Source organism: Chelonia mydas, chromosome 22, assembly GCF_015237465.2.
Source record: "Chelonia mydas isolate rCheMyd1 chromosome 22, rCheMyd1.pri.v2, whole genome shotgun sequence".
Lineage (NCBI taxonomy): Eukaryota > Metazoa > Chordata > Testudines > Cheloniidae > Chelonia > Chelonia mydas.
The window spans coordinates 13,613,726-13,629,350 of record NC_051262.2 but is presented as its reverse complement, the minus strand read 5'-3'; the positions used below and the strand labels follow the sequence as shown (position 1 = coordinate 13,629,350).

The window sequence follows — 15,625 nt, the reverse complement described above, 5'->3', positions numbered from 1 at the left end:
GTACCCATGTGCTGTGGGAGATATTCTACCTCTGTCATCTGATGTGAAAAAAATGAAAGCCACTCAGAAAGGAAATAAGAAAACTCTCATTTCTCATACTCTGAATGAAAACTTCGAGCTTACTCAGCACCAGTCTCACCCAATTTTCTTTACATTCTTCCTTATCTTTGGCTGATTCATAAAAGTAGCAGATCATGTTTATTTCTTCCGTCATTAAGGACAGCTCTAAATGCACCAATTCACTGGCATGCTTTTCTAAAAATAACCTGCCAAAACACCAGAAATAAATTAAGCACGACAAGAAATTATCAACATTTATATGCAGCCTTTATCATGAAGGATCCTAAAGCACTTTGCAAGCTGATACACATTCTATATGGGGGACAAGTGTCGTCTACCAATAGGATGGATTGCAGTGACTGTTCAAGTTCAAACAGCATCACCACATAACACTTCAGGATGAAACACAAATAATACCCTTCACCAAATAAAACCACCAGGAGGATTTAAAAAAGAAGAATTAGTATTTCTCACCTTGTCAGAATTTCTTGCTGTACATGGGATCCCCCTGGTAAGAAAAAAGAGGGCAGCACAGGTGACAGTGTGGCAGTTGGAGCAATTTCCTGGCTTTCTGCAGTCCTGAATGCCTCAGACTGAGCTGTAGATGCCTTTAAGGTGCTTCTTGAGGAGTATCCTTCAGGAAAAAACAAAAAGAAGTAAAGGACCTTTACATTTATTTCTGAATTCCGGGCTCTTTTCGGCACATTCAAGCTCCCTTTCACAATTCTTTCTACTAAATATTTTGAAAATATTAATATCTGTCACTCTGCAGTACTCTGTCCTAATCCAGTAACAGTCTGGGACAGAAGATAACCTATCTAGATTTGTTCACTTATCTGGTTATCTGCTCATTCTAGTTTTACCACTCAGAAGAAACATTTGTAAACAAGTCATTTTACAGAATACAAGTAACTTTGTAGCAAGAGAAAATGTACTATATACCTGTCACTAAATCCTGCAAGGTTCACAAACCTGGATGTAAAAGTTCCTGAAGCCTTTATTGCTTTTTCAATCAGGAAAGCAAATCTTGTTTGGAACACTTGCCTTTATCTAATTAAATAAACTAAATAAGCTTCAACAGCATGTACTAGCGAGCACTAGTCCCAACATTTGATATAAGGCTCATTCAATCTAATTTCCATTGTAGTGAAGGTGACACAATCATGAATGATTAATTGCATATGAAGAAGAACTGGAAGGGCATGAATAAAGAGGTAGCTGATGTGATAGATGCAGATCGAGTACCACCTGGATCCATCTCTAGCTAAGTCCTTTAGGATGGTCTGGCTGGATGTTCACTGTATGTCTATGGTGCTTGATCTGCAAAGATGCTACATCTCTTTGGAATTTGCCTTAATGATGACGACAATTGTGAGATAGATGTTGCAAGATAACACATTAGGTTATTATAAGGGAATGGAATTTGTGAGTCCATGCTTATCTATTCTGACTCTCTTTCTTGGCAATTCTTAGCACTCTATGCAAGCTGATCCCTCCTCTTCTTACCTTGCAAACATTATGTGACAGTTTTCTGATCCATACTGGAAATAGTCAAGCAATGTTAGCTGAAATATCGCTACAGAAATGGGAATCAATGCTGGCTCAAGAAAGAAGAGGAATGGCCATTTGATTCTTCTTGTATTAATTATTTTAGTGCAGTCTTGGTATGTATGTAATCTCCAATTCTTTCAAAAGTGCTGACAAATCTTAAGGCTTTTTTGGCTGCTTCCACATTTTAATTGAAATTTTCAGTGTGTTCCAAAGAAATTGATGAGTGATAGAGAGTGAAAGGAACTAGACGCTGTAGCTGCCATCATTTAGGCCCTGATTCACCAAATTACTTAAGTACATGCTTAAATTTAAGCCTGTGAGCAACCGCATTCCTATGAACATGTTTCTCTCCTATTGACTTCAATAGGATTTAAGCACATATAAGGTCCTTAATCAGTAATTCATTACTAGTTACTTCAGTATTACCTTTCCAATAAAAGAATGACACAGCACTAGATCTGATTATATTGAAGATATTACATGGAAGAGAAGACCTTTGAAAAACTAATCATTCAAATCCCAACCTTACAGTTAATGATCTTAGCAGAGATTGTGGCTGATAGGAATTAAGAAGAAAATATACTTGTTACAGATCTAAAAAAAGAGGAAAAAATCTTTACATTTTAATTTGATCATTCATATTGAGAGACTGGAAAGGAAGTTGAATTATGAGAAAGGGGAATAATAAAATAGAGGAAAGAAACAGTTATTAAATTGCTTTGGAAATTCCACTATGTTTTTCTCCCTCCGTTTGCAGAGAGACATATTCTATATTGACTAAATGTTTGCATCCTGAAATGTATCCAACATTTTGACAGCTTGTATATTTCAGCTCTGTTTGTCAGTAAACAGCAATTAGAACTTTTATGTAACTACAAGTCTGGTTACATCACAATTTACAGTTTGAATGCTCACATGAGGGAAAGTAAAAGCTTTGCCATTGATTTCTGTGGTTGCAAAGGCTTTTTACTGCCAAGCTGAGGGTAGGGCCTACATTCTGCAGCAGCCTCTAGTTATACCACAGAATGAATAGAGGTGGAATGGAGACAGATGCACAAAGATTACATCTTTCAAGATTTCCCAGGATTGAAACCTTCTAGTTAGGGAAAGAAGACCAGACTCTCAAAGGTATTTAGTCATCTAACTCCCAATGATTTAAAAGATCTTGTATAGTCCAGTAACTAAACCAATCCTCAGGCCTAAGTAAAGATGCAAGAAATCAAGTACTCTGTCTGTCACCATGCTCCTAATCTTGTTCTCTTGCAAAAATGTGGAAGAGGAAACTGCCATCCCCCAGAAGTTAATACAACCTACTGTACATAATGATGAATTCTCAGCATATACATTATTCTCCTCAGAAATCTGCAGTTTCACCTTCCTTTATCAGTAGAGACTGAAAATCTCTAAGATTTAGACCTTATTTTTTCCTTTGAATTTTAACTGACGGTGTTTTGATTCTGACTGTCTGACCTATAGCAAGAACATCATTCTGATGAAAACTGACTTTTTGCTTCTGGAAACTTCCAGAAGGATGGGGGATTGCGAGAGAGAATGTACACACAATGCACTTCAATTTTTGAATAGTCTAATAAAAGATTATCTGAATTTTACAAACTTTTATAAATTTTTATGGTTGCAAAGACAGGCTCTGATCCTGGAAATAGCTGACACAAATGCTTCATTTTACACATCTGAGCAGAACCTTTGACTCATGGGACTCCTCAAAAGTATAAAATTAAGCACATGCTTAACTTCCTGCTGCAGATTGGAGCTTCAGTTTGTAGCACATCAGAACTTAAAAAGAAAAGGAGTACTTGTGGCACCTTAGAGACTAACCAATTTATTTGAGCATAAGCTTTCGTCAGCTACAGCTCACTTCATCCAATGAAGTGAGCTGTAGCTGACGAAAGCTTATGCTCAAATAAATTGGTTAGTCTCTAAGGTGCCACAAGTACTCCTTTTCTTTTTGCGAATACAGACTAACACGGCTGTTACTCTGAAACCTGTCATTATGCAAGGCACTGCATTTAGCCGTATGGAGTGGAAATCTATCAACTGCATGCATCCGATGAAGTGAGCTGTAGCTCACGAAAGCTTATGCTCAAATAAATTGGTTAGTCTCTAAGGTGCCACAAGTACTCCTTTTCTTTTTGCGAATACAGACTAACACGGCTGTTACTCTGAAACCCATCAGAACTTATTCACTCTGGCAACAGTTTCTGAGTTGGAATAAAATGAAATTATTGACTGTACCTTTACTTGATTGAAGAATCAGTGTCTCAAGTGACCTATCACGCCTTTTGTTTTCCTCCAGTGTCTGAACCAGAGACTTTAACAATGGAATCAGTTTTCGATGGATGACTGCCCATGTGCCGTGGGGGACACCAGCAATACCATAAAATCTGGTCCCTTGGTAGTTTTCAAAGCATTGTGATGTCCCAGAGAGAAGAGCCTGAAATAGCACAGATCAGACAATGACAAACACACTTGCTGTTCGCATGTGAGTCATTAATACCACTGGAAATGCAGCCTGTCACTCTTAATATTTCCACACAATCCTTGTACATGCAAATCATTTTATAACAGGACTAGGAGGTGTGCACTGAACTACAAGCTTGCCTAATCACAAACAGTTTAAAAGCTTTGGGGGCTCCTAATGTGTGTCTGGTGGGGTGGTAATGGGCCCACAGCTCCCATCTCTTTAAACTGTCCACGTTCCTGAAGCTAGTGTAAAGGCTTTAGGACAAAAAAATTAAATTTCATTTCATGTGTTTAATGTCCCCAGTTTATGTGGGATGCATTTGCAAGTGCCATATACATGGTCAAACTCTCCCTCTCCAACACTGCAGTATAATAACCTTATTTCATTTAGAGTAATAAGCTGGAGTTCAGCTATAGATATATATGACAGACTCATGGGGAGTGAAAAGAAGCTGAGATGTAAAGGGAAGGGGAACTTCAGGAGACCAAACAGCATAAGGCATTTTGAAGTAAGGGAAAGAGAAGAGGGGAGGTGTTCAGACATGACCACTCTGATAACTCCAGTGATCATTTTTTTAACTGAAGTAGCCTAAAATAGATAGACTATGTAAACTGGCCACTCAAAAGGACAGAGGGCCTGAACCAAACCCCTTGAAATCAGTCAAAAGACTTCAACTGATGTCAACAGGGTTTGGTTCAGGATCTAAATTTTTCTGGACACAGCCCTTAATAAAAACATTATAGATACCAAGGGTGGGATTTTCAAAAGCACCTCTGTGATTTAGGAGCACAAGTTCCATTTAAAGTCATTGGGATTTGTGTTTCTATGTCACGCAGGGTACGTCTAGACTTGCAATAAAACACCTGCAGCTGGCCCATGTCAACTGACTCAGGCTTGCGAGGCTTGGGTTGCAGGGCTATAAAACTGCAGCGTAAACATCTGGGCTCGGTATGGAGTCAGGGCTCTGGGACCATCCCACCTCCTGGGTTCCTAGCAGGCACTGTCACGCTTTATGGAGTACCTTTAGGAGGAGGATGTTCACCTGTTATAAATGTACATCCAAAGTGACATTGTGCACATCAGTCCAACACTGCTGCCAAAATATTACATTTTTAATTCAATTTTTATTTAGTGTACAAGTTTCAAAGTCCATGATAAAATAATTTTTAAACTAATTCTTGCAAATCTCAAATAGGGTGATTTCTTTTTCTGGGTGTCTGATTCCATGCTAAGATTTTACTCTAAGAACATACCAACAGCCTGTTGTTGCTGGAAAAATTGAGTAATACATAACATTATCTCAAACCTTCAGGTGAAGTCAGTACCTTTGCCTGCAGAGCCTGGATGTCCAACAAGTCCCTGAGATACTCCAGTCTGCTGTATGCAGACTCCACACTGACCTGTTGTTTCATTATATGTTCCTGAAATTCAGCAACATGATGTAGTATGACCTAAAAAAATGGTATGAAATATTAGCAAATGAGAAAGCAAGCTGCCTAAATTAAGGATTGCATTTTTCTTATGATTAAAATAGAACTTTATCTATAAAGCTTGTGTGACTCTATCGAGGATAATGCACTCAGTTCTGGTCATCTCATCACCAAAGCTATCCAGACAAGTGCAGAGTTCAGGGAATAGTAACAAAAATGATTAAGGGGCCTCAAGGGACTAATTTAAGGGAAAAACTGAAATAAATAAATATGGCAGCTGGGCCAAGCAGTGACATGGGACATTGGTAAAAGCCTGTAAGAATTTGAAAGGTGTAAACATCAAGGAGGTTTGTTTTAGATAGAATAAGTCGGAGTAACGGAGTAAAATTAAAAGGAAAAGCTTCCACACAATGAAATCTGATACGTGTTGGATGAAGGCCTGACCGACACACACACACACAAGAATGGCCATACTGGGTCAGACCAAAGGTCCATCTAGCCTAGTATCCTGTCTTCCAACAGTGGCCATTGCCAGATGCCCCAGAGGGAATGAACAGGTAATCATTAAGTGATTCATTCTCTGTCGTTCATTCCCAGCTTCACGCAAACAGAGGCTAGGGACACCATCCCTACCCATCCTGGCTAAGTCACAAGTCAATAAAAAGAAAAAAAGAGTCCTATTTATTTAACTAGTCACTAGACTGGGCTACGGATAGTGGTTGAAGCTTCATCTCTACATACATGTAACATATGACTGGGAAAGCTTTTGAGAATCAGTCCCCAGGAGATGATCTTTCATGATCTAATTGGTCTTTTCCAACTCTAATATCTATAATGCCATGTAACAGGTTTCATGTTTTTTTAAACTGCTAACATGAAGTGGTTCTGTACCAGTCAGAAATATAACACAAAACATCACATTTGACAATTCCTCTTTCTAACTCCTAATTTCAGTCTGGCCAGTTTGACTCCTAACTAGCACTGTTTCACAATCAAACTGGATTTTCTATCTCAAAGGATAAGAACAGGTAACAGCATCATGCTATATTTTTCTGTACACGTTTAAAATTGGTTATCTGAGCAGTAGCTGTATAGGGTGACTGACTTTTGTTTAATATCATTCTGCTCACTTTCTTCTTCAGCCTGGTCTGTGGATAAGGGAGGAGAAGGTCCTATATGAGATGGGAGGTTCTTTGGGAGTTAAAACTGGCTTAATCATAGTTTCGTATTTTAAAATGTGCTTCAAAGGGAAACCATAGTTTCCTGTAGAATAAGGTTAGTGATATTTACCTCAACCTGTGACCTCACCTTTCTGGGCTTGAATCTGGGTGCTGTCTCTGTGTTAAAGTTCTTGCTCCTTTGCCATGCTTTCTCCTTCATCTGCCTTTGTAATAGGCCTTCCTCCAGCTGCATCTTTTTAATAAATTGAACCATTTTTTCCAGTGCCTTCCTGATCACCAGTATGACTCGTACTTCTTGCTCTTTTTCATCTCTCTCGGCTGTAGGTACAGAATGTTAGCAATTACTCTCAGCTTGGAAACTGAGTCTCAATGAGTGGTTATATTGGGGAAGCCACTGAATTTCTGAGACAGATGAAGGGCATGGATTAAATGCCCTAACAGGAATTTTCAATTTCTGATTCTGTTGATTCTGTGGCATGCTGCACAAAAATGATTTATCTGTCAAGCCTGTTCACCCGCTATTTCCTCTTTCAACTTTTAGGACACCCACGAGAACTTGCTATAGATTTATTCAGAGTGTGAGTTCTACCAATCACAGTGCAGAAAAAAAAACAAAACAAAAAAACCCCCAACCTCAATGAGTCTGACATACAGAGCCATTGCAGAACAGTGTGGGATTTCTGGGGCAATTGGCAGGATTTTGCATGGGATTTTGAGATTCCAACAGAACTGAAGAGACACTGTTCAGGTCTGCAGTGAGATTTCTCAAGATGAGTGAAAAATCACCAGACCGTCAGCACAAAGTCTACGTGTAAGCGGGAGAATGGTCCTGCAGGAACTTTTTTTATTGTGGGGAACTTTCCTGGCTTCTGCACTACCCCGGTGGAATCGGATAGTGAAAGGATCTGAGTCCTCGCTCCAGAGCCCTTTACCCAGATGCCTGCCTGCCCTTGAGGACTCCCTTTTCACTCTCCCATGCGGCAGAGTCCTCATAACCCCGGTAAGGCAGGGTCCAGGATTCTGGGAGACAAAACCCCCAGTCTCGTCGTGGTCACTTAGGACAGGGGCAAGGGTGTCCCCACTCCGGGGTGCTCGCTCCACACCGGCCACTTCCTCAGCCCAGTGAGCCCGACGTTCAGTTCAAACTAAATACAACTGATTAAATAGCAAAGACTGGTATGAAAAATAAGGGAGAGGAATGGGAAAGGTTCGAGGAAACCAGGCACGGGGGAACGGCCAACAGCCGTCTCTAGGAAGCTCACCGTCTGTTCCTCACACATCCCAGGCCTCCCCACCAGGCCCTGGCTGTGCTGCGGTGATACCACGGGTCAGACACCTTCTCCGGCAGTGGCCACATGCCCTCAGGCGCTAGGTGACAGGGACTTTCCCCCCAGCATCGCTCCTCCCGCTTCGGGGCGACGACCCCCTCCGAGTCCGGCCTGCGGGACATCTTGCCTCCCGGCGCGGGGCCGGCTGCCCAGGATCCCCCTCGCCCGCCCCAGCTGCTCACCGCCCCCGGCTCTGGGGTGACTGGCTGCACGGCCGGCGTCCACCCCCCCGCCCCCCAGCTCTGGCCCCGCAGCTCCCCGCTGTCGCCCAGCCCCGGCTCACCGTCCCGCTCCAGTTCCCCAGCTCTGCCTCCAGCTCCACTCGGCCTTCTCCGGCCCCCTCTCCCCTTAGCTCTGCTCTCAGCATCCCTCACACGGAGGACGGGACCCCAGGCCTCAGACTCCCTCACGGGCCTGCCTGACCTGTCCATCGGGCTGACCTGGAGTGCTGGCCTCTCCCCATTGGCCCTGGGGACTGTCAGTCTCAGGATCTTGATTTCTCATTGGCCCTTCCCCTTTCTTTTGGTATTGAGAGAGGACCAACAAAAAAAAACCTCACTCAGTTCAGTAAGGGCCCAACATATGCATCACTTCAGTCCCATTTCAGCTCTATTTTGAGTGGTTAAGTGGGACTTAAGTATTGTACCAGCCTTGCTCCAGCCCTCTGCACAGGGGTGATTTTCACACAGTGTGTACAAAAGGGCCTCACTTTCTTCACGTGAAAGCCTCTGCTTCCTACCTTTAGATAACAAAGGTAGTTCAGAGCCCAATAGGCTGCTCAGATCCCTGGCAGTTCTTCTTTGAGCTTCCTGAAGAGAGGCTTCCTCAAGGAAGTGACAGGTTTCCTCAATGTCTTTTAATTTATCCTCGTGCCTTATCTGTAAGAAGCAGGACAGAAAATATGAAATAAAATTACAGCCTCACCAGATGTTCCCATTATCACTGATGTTATCTTCTGTGACAGAGAAGCCTAAAAATCCCACCTGTTCCAAAAAGTTTTTTACAAAGCTACAGATAACAGGAATAACTGTGATGGCCATGTTGTGAATACATAGTTAGAATAAGGCTTTTATCTATACTTTCTTTTCCTCCTAACCTCCTCTCTTAGCTAACAGAGCATGCACTGTCTGTCCTAACATCTGTCATCTCATTCCCCCTCTGTCTGTTCTTCCTTTCCCCAGTCCCTTTCTCTTTCTCTGATTGCATTTTGATTGACCGAGCCAAAACTCACTGAAGTTATTGGGAATCTTTCCATTGATTTCAGTGAGCCTTAAAACATCCATTCTGAGTTTTTACTGGAGATTACTACTGTTAACAGATTACAATCTGTTACTACTCAGATTGTTACTGAGAGGCAACAGCTACTAAAACAATAGCGACTGCAGGAGTGGGCTTGTCTACACTGGGGATTTTTGCACAGGTATAAAACACTAATGTAGCTGCACCAGTGAAAACACCAAGTGTAGATAATATATTGGTGTAAAAAATGACTTGGACTGACAATTTGCACTAGCACAGCACCAGAGTACATTCATGGAAAAATTCAAATGTAGATGAGCCCACACAAAGCATATGCGTTGAGTCAAAAAGAGAAGCAACTATATTTCTAAACATCAGCTTGAAAATTTGGCACACAGTGGATTCCCTTAAGCACTTGAGAAAAAAATATCCACTGAAGAATTAGCTGAAGCCAGTTACAAAGAGGATCCACTGCACCTTCTGTGCCTTTCCTTCCTTTATAGCATCAAGGACATCAAGAAATACAAAGTTTAGCTCTTTAAGAAGCTCTTCTTCCTTTTCTCTTTGGCGGTGCCAGTACATTTGTCTTGAATTTATCTCCTTTTCCAGAATGCTCAGCTGAAAAACAACACCAAAAGCAGCAGCTCAGGTTTTCAGGGTTCTGAAAGAAGGTCAGAAACCTCTGTATCGTGTGTGATTCTCTGTGCCAGTGAGGAAACCCTTGTTCCATGATTTCTACAAATTCTCCAGCCTGACAGTATCGGCACTTACTTTGCATTAGAGAGATGAAAAGGAGTACTTGTGGCACCTTAGAGACTAACCAATTTATTTGAGCATAAGCTTTCGAGAGCTACAGCTCACTTCATCGGATGCATACTGTGGAAAGTTTAGAAGATCTTATTATGTACACACAAAGCATGAAAAAATACCTCCTCCCACCCCACTCTCCTGCTGGTAATAGCTTATCTAAAGTGATCACTCTCCTTACAATGTGTATGATAATCAAGTTGGGCCATTTCCAGCACAAATCCAGGTTTTCTCGACCCCCCCCCCCCCCACAAACTCACTTTCCTGCTGGTAATAGCTTATCTAAAGTGATCACTCTCCTTACAATGTGTATGATAATCAAGTTGGGCCATTTCCAGCACAAATCCAGGTTTTCTCGACACCCCCCCCCCCACAAACTCACTTTCCTGCTGGTAATAGCTTATCTAAAGTGACCACTCTCCTTACAATGTGTATGATAATCAAGGTGGGCCATTTCAAACACAAATCCAGGTTTTCCCTACCCCCCCCCCCCCCCCCCCCCCCCACAAACTCACTCTCCTGCTGGTAATAGCTTATCCAAAGTGACCACTCTCCTTACATTGTGTATGATAATCAAGGTGGGCCATTTCCAGCACAAATCCAGGGTTTAACAAGAACGTCTGGGGGGGGGCGGGGGGTAGGAAAAAACAAGGGGAAATAGGCTACCTTGCATAATGACTAAGCCACTCCCAGTCTCTATTCAAGCCTAAGTTAATTGTATCCAATTTGCAAATTAATTCCAATTCAGCAGTTTCTCGCTGGAGTCTGGATTTGAAGTTTTTTTGTTGTAAAATAGTGACTTTCATGTCTGTAATCGCGTGACCAGAGAGATTGAAGTGTTCTCCGACTGGTTTATGAATGTTATAATTCTTGACATCTGATTTGTGTCCATTTACTCTTTTACGTAGAGACTGTCCAGTCTGACCAATGTACATGGCAGAGGGGCATTGCTGGCACATGATGGCATATATCACATTGGTGGATGTGCAGGTGAACGAGCCTCTGATAGTGTGGCTGATGTTATTAGGCCCTGTGATGGTGTCCCCTGAATAGATATGTGGGCACAGTTGGCAACGGGCTTTGTTGCAAGGATAGGTTCCTGGGTTAGTGGTTCTGTTGTGTGGTATGTGGTTGCTGGTGAGTATTTGCTTCAGGTTGGGGGGCTGTCTGTAGGCAAGGACTGGCCTGTCTCCCAAGATTTGTGAGAGTGTTGGGTCATCCTTCAGGATAGGTTGTAGATCCTTAATAATGCATTGGAGGGGTTTTAGTTGGGGGCTGAAGGTGACGGCTAGTGGCGTTCTGTTATTTTCTTTGTTAGGCCTGTCCTGTAGTAGGTGACTTCTGGGAAAGTCGCTATTTTACAACAAAAAAACTTCAAATCCAGACTCCAGCGAGAAACTGCTGAATTGGAATTCATTTGCAAATTGGATACAATTAACTTAGGCTTGAATAGAGACTGGGAGTGGCTTAGTCATTATGCAAGGTAGCCTATTTCCCCTTGTTTTTTCCTACCCCCCCCCCCCCCCCCGACGTTCTTGTTAAACCCTGGATTTGTGTTTGAAATAGCCCACCTTGATTATCATACACATTGTAAGGAGAGTGGTCACTTTAGATAAGCTATTACCAGCAGGAAAGTGAGTTTGGGGGGGGGGGGGGCGGGGGAACCTGGTTTGTGCTGGAAATGGCCCAACTTGATTATCATACACATTGTAAGGAGAGTGATCACTTTAGATAAGCTATTACCAGCAGGAGAGTGGGGTGGGAGGAGGTATTTTTTCATGCTTTGTGTGTACATAATAAGATCTTCTAAACTTTCCACAGTATGCATCCGATGAAGTGAGCTGTAGCTCACGAAAGCTTATGCTCAAATAAATTGGTTAGTCTCTAAGGTGCCACAAGTACTCCTTTTCTTTTTGCGAATACAGACTAACACGGCTGTTACTCTGAAACCTGTCATTAGAGAGATGAATACTTTGCAATAGGAAGTTTGTGCAGGTGTACAGCTTTCACTTTAGAAGTTTATGCTTTAAAGCTGTAATGAAGGTAGTATGAATTTCAATAGGGGATGTGACAAAGTAGATGGAGAAAGAGGGGTGACAAAGAAATGAGAAAAATAAAGTGCAGAGGAAGGGAAAACAGTGGGATATTGGGAGGGTAGGTGGGAGCAACAATTAATTTATTTCTGATCATTTTCAAGTATCAAGTGTTATAAAACATGTAAATTAACTTTTATTGAACTGTGGGAAAATATAAACTGGGAAACAGACTTTACAGTTTTCTGTTCCAGAACTTAATACTGCCACAGAATGGATCCTTAAGATGTCACAGAAGTCTGTCTACCCTGATAACACCTATTCAAAAATGAAGATACTAAAACTAGGAGGCCTCCAATACCCTCCTTAGAGAACTATCTGCCCTCACCCCCAAACGCCACTCAGTGCCCCCAAATCACATAAAACCATCCCAAACCTACTCTCAGAAATGTTTGGTAACCAAATCCCTTGTAAATAGGTAACAAATGTCTAAAAACCCCTAAATTCCAGTTATGGCTGGATTTCCTTCTATACTAATTCCAGTTCCAACAATACCCTGTGCTGGGAGCTCACTCATGTACATACAATACAGTACAATAAACAAATTTGTATATACTCTGGTAGTGACAAACTCACACATCCACTAATAGAAAAAACTGTGGTCTGTTTAGTTAGGATACTGAAGCAAGCAGAATTGTCTCCCCATAGTTTGAAAGCATAAGCAGGGAATTTCTAAACATTGTTATATCTGGAAGAAATTCTGATTTGTTGGGGCTCTAATTACCAGATCTGGGTCCGCTGTTCCTCTTGGTAAAGCTCCTAGGGACTGAACAATAGGAATTACAATGTTTGTCCAAGGATCGGTTTGAGCACCTATAACTGGGCCAGTCTCACCTGTAACAGGATCTATGGTTCTGGCACCAACTGTGATAGGGACAAGACCTGCAGAAAGACAAAATAAATAAATATATTTTTTAGAATTCAGAGGACGAGGAGAGTGAGCCATTTAATTTTTGTGCATCCAGTTCAGTGATTGACATTTATTAAACCACAAAAGGAAGTGACTTTGATCTTAAATAGCCCCTTGATAAAACAAACCTCTGAGCTAGCCCTGCAGCACTGAGCTGCCAAGAACATGGCTGAGTTCAGGTCCCAAGCAAATGTCTCTTGTTCGTGAACTGGCATGAATTGGGAGCACTGTGGGGGCTGTGCCCCCAACCCTTGGGGCTGTAGCTCTAGTTATCCCCTCTGGCCCATTCAAGGAGTCATATCCAGCCCTCCTGAGTCAGAGACTAAAGTGGGGCCTTTTAGATCACCCACTGGGACTAAAGAAGTACAAGGATGTGCAGGCAGAATACGTTTCAGAAGTGAAAGGCCACTGCAGTGGCCTAACTCTCTTTCACCATTAAGTTGAAGCTGACTGTTGTGTACAGGTCCACACCACACCAATCAGAATTTCGCATTCAAATTTGTATGAATGCATTAAATTTTTCTTTGTCACTGCACGTTACTGATTCTGAAAGTAACACAGATATTGGTGACAGTCCTGCCACTGCCTCACTATGACTTTATGTTGTGTGATCTGGTTTCTTACTCCACCTTTTCCATCTGCATCTTCCATGGTTCCTGCTAGTGGGGTTGGGTGCCCAGTGTTCCAATCACATTCTACTCCTAGGATGGGCACCATCAAATCTGACCCACCAGGATCTGGGATTTTCATTCCAAACACTGCAGGAATCCACATCTCTGTACCAGGATATTTGATAATCCCTAATTCATTTGAAAAAGAAGAGAGGAAGATATCAATATGTGCTGCTAAACTGAATGGGAATTGTTTCTTGATGGAAATAGCCGTTTAACTTTTAGCAGCTGATGAATGCACAATGAATCTCGTTAGTTTGGCTACAGTATCCAAATGAGACCTGGCTGAGCTCAGAGTATAAAGATTTGCTAAAGACAGCAGGTATTTGGCATGTGTTTCTCATCCCACTGTAGTCCTAATATGGCACAGAATGCTTATGCTATTTTGGGCCAACTTCTCCGATTATGTGATTAGATATAGCTCCATTGATTTCAAAGGAATTTCATCCATTTACATCAGTGAGAATCTGTCTCTCAATCATTAAAATAGGCTCAGATTACTTTTGTTCTAAGTGATTGTTTTTCAGTAGGTTTTATGCAAAGTACATACCCAATTTGCCACCATTACTTTTGAGGCTTGAAGCTATTTCGTGTTGTTTCTCCAAACTTCGCAGCCAGTGCATTGCATGATAGAGCCTAATTGACAATGCCTTTTTCATGTCTTCTACTGCAGCCTTCAGGACTTCCTGCTTGTCTGTTGCTAAGGACATATCTTCACAAATTGAGTCTTTATACTGCCTCAGGGCTTTAACCACATGGATCTGGGCGACAAGAGTGTTCGCTTCCAACAGCGCCTGATAACCTCCTGCATGGGGCAGCACTTTATCTTGTTTAAGGCAAGCTCCATGTATCCGAGCAGTCTTCCTACTCAGAGGTTCAGAGAAGGAATCTCCTAGAAGCAATAGGCTTCCCGAGGGTCCCATCAGCCCCCCAACTGGGACCAAATCTCCTGTAGTCAGGGAACAGTGAAAAGAAATCAGAACATCACCCAGACTTTATGGACCTGATCCTGTTCCATTAAAATCAAAGGCAAAAAAAAATCATTTATTGCAATAGGAAGAAGATCAGGTCCTAAATGAGCATGTAAAATAGACTAAAATGCTGATGTCCATTGTTTACAATGACAGGTTTCAGAGTAACAGCCGTGTTAGTCTGTATTCGCAAAAAGAAAAGGAGTACTTGTGGCACCTTAGAGACTAACCAATTTATTTGAGCATAAGCTTTCGTGAGCTACAGCTCACTGCATCCGATGAAGTGAGCTGTAGCTCACGAAAGCTTATGCTCAAATAAATTGGTTAGTCTCTAAGGTGCCCCAAGTACTCCTTTTCTTATTGTTTACAATGATTTATAACTTTAAAATACTTTAAATGTATCTGTTACTTTGACTCTAGAAAATTGTGCTGTATTTGCAAAATTCGAATGTTAACAGTAAAGTTGGATAATAATACATAGCTCTAACATAGTGCTTTTCATCTGTAACTCTCAAAGTTCTTCACACAGGGAGATAAGTATCATTATTAGAGGTGGGCAGGAAGCTGTTTTTGTGTCCTATGCATATTTTTGAGAGTTTGAAAATTTTTACTGTCCTAAATCAGAAAGAAAAGTTGAAATCCTGAAAATATTTGTCAATTGAAAAACCAACAACTATTTTGGTTCAGGTCAATCAAAATGTTTTGTTTTGATAATTTTGAAATGTTTCTTTCTTATTTTTATCTTCTCTCTCTTTTTTTAAACAACCCTTTTTTCAGTTTAACTAAATTAGATTTCAAAACAAAAAGTTGTTTTGGAACCAGAAAAATGGACTTTTTCATTTAAAAATGTCAGAATGAAACATTTCAATAATTTTGAAACTTTTTTCAATATTTTTCTAGTG

The 15,625-nt window shown here is 41.4% G+C and overlaps 1 protein-coding gene and 1 long non-coding RNA gene across 2 annotated transcripts; both read right to left on the bottom strand.

The window, feature by feature from the left end:
* Positions 1 to 15: 15 nt before the first annotated feature.
* LOC122463517 lies at positions 16 to 4,528 on the bottom strand. Its single transcript, XM_043533859.1, has 4 exons — positions 4,430 to 4,528; positions 3,865 to 4,063; positions 535 to 694; positions 16 to 266 (listed from the first exon to the last, which is right to left on the bottom strand). Exons 1-4 carry the CDS (start codon positions 4,526 to 4,528, stop codon positions 35 to 37), a joined length of 690 nt encoding a protein of 229 aa, XP_043389794.1. The 3' UTR covers positions 16 to 34.
* Positions 4,529 to 5,439: 911 nt separating this feature from the next.
* Positions 5,440 to 8,906, bottom strand: LOC122463586. The gene is made up of 3 exons (XR_006287079.1): positions 8,772 to 8,906; positions 6,832 to 7,022; positions 5,440 to 5,544 (listed from the first exon to the last, which is right to left on the bottom strand). It is a non-coding gene; the product is annotated as an uncharacterized LOC122463586 (long non-coding RNA).
* Between the last annotated feature and the right edge of the window lie 6,719 nt (positions 8,907 to 15,625).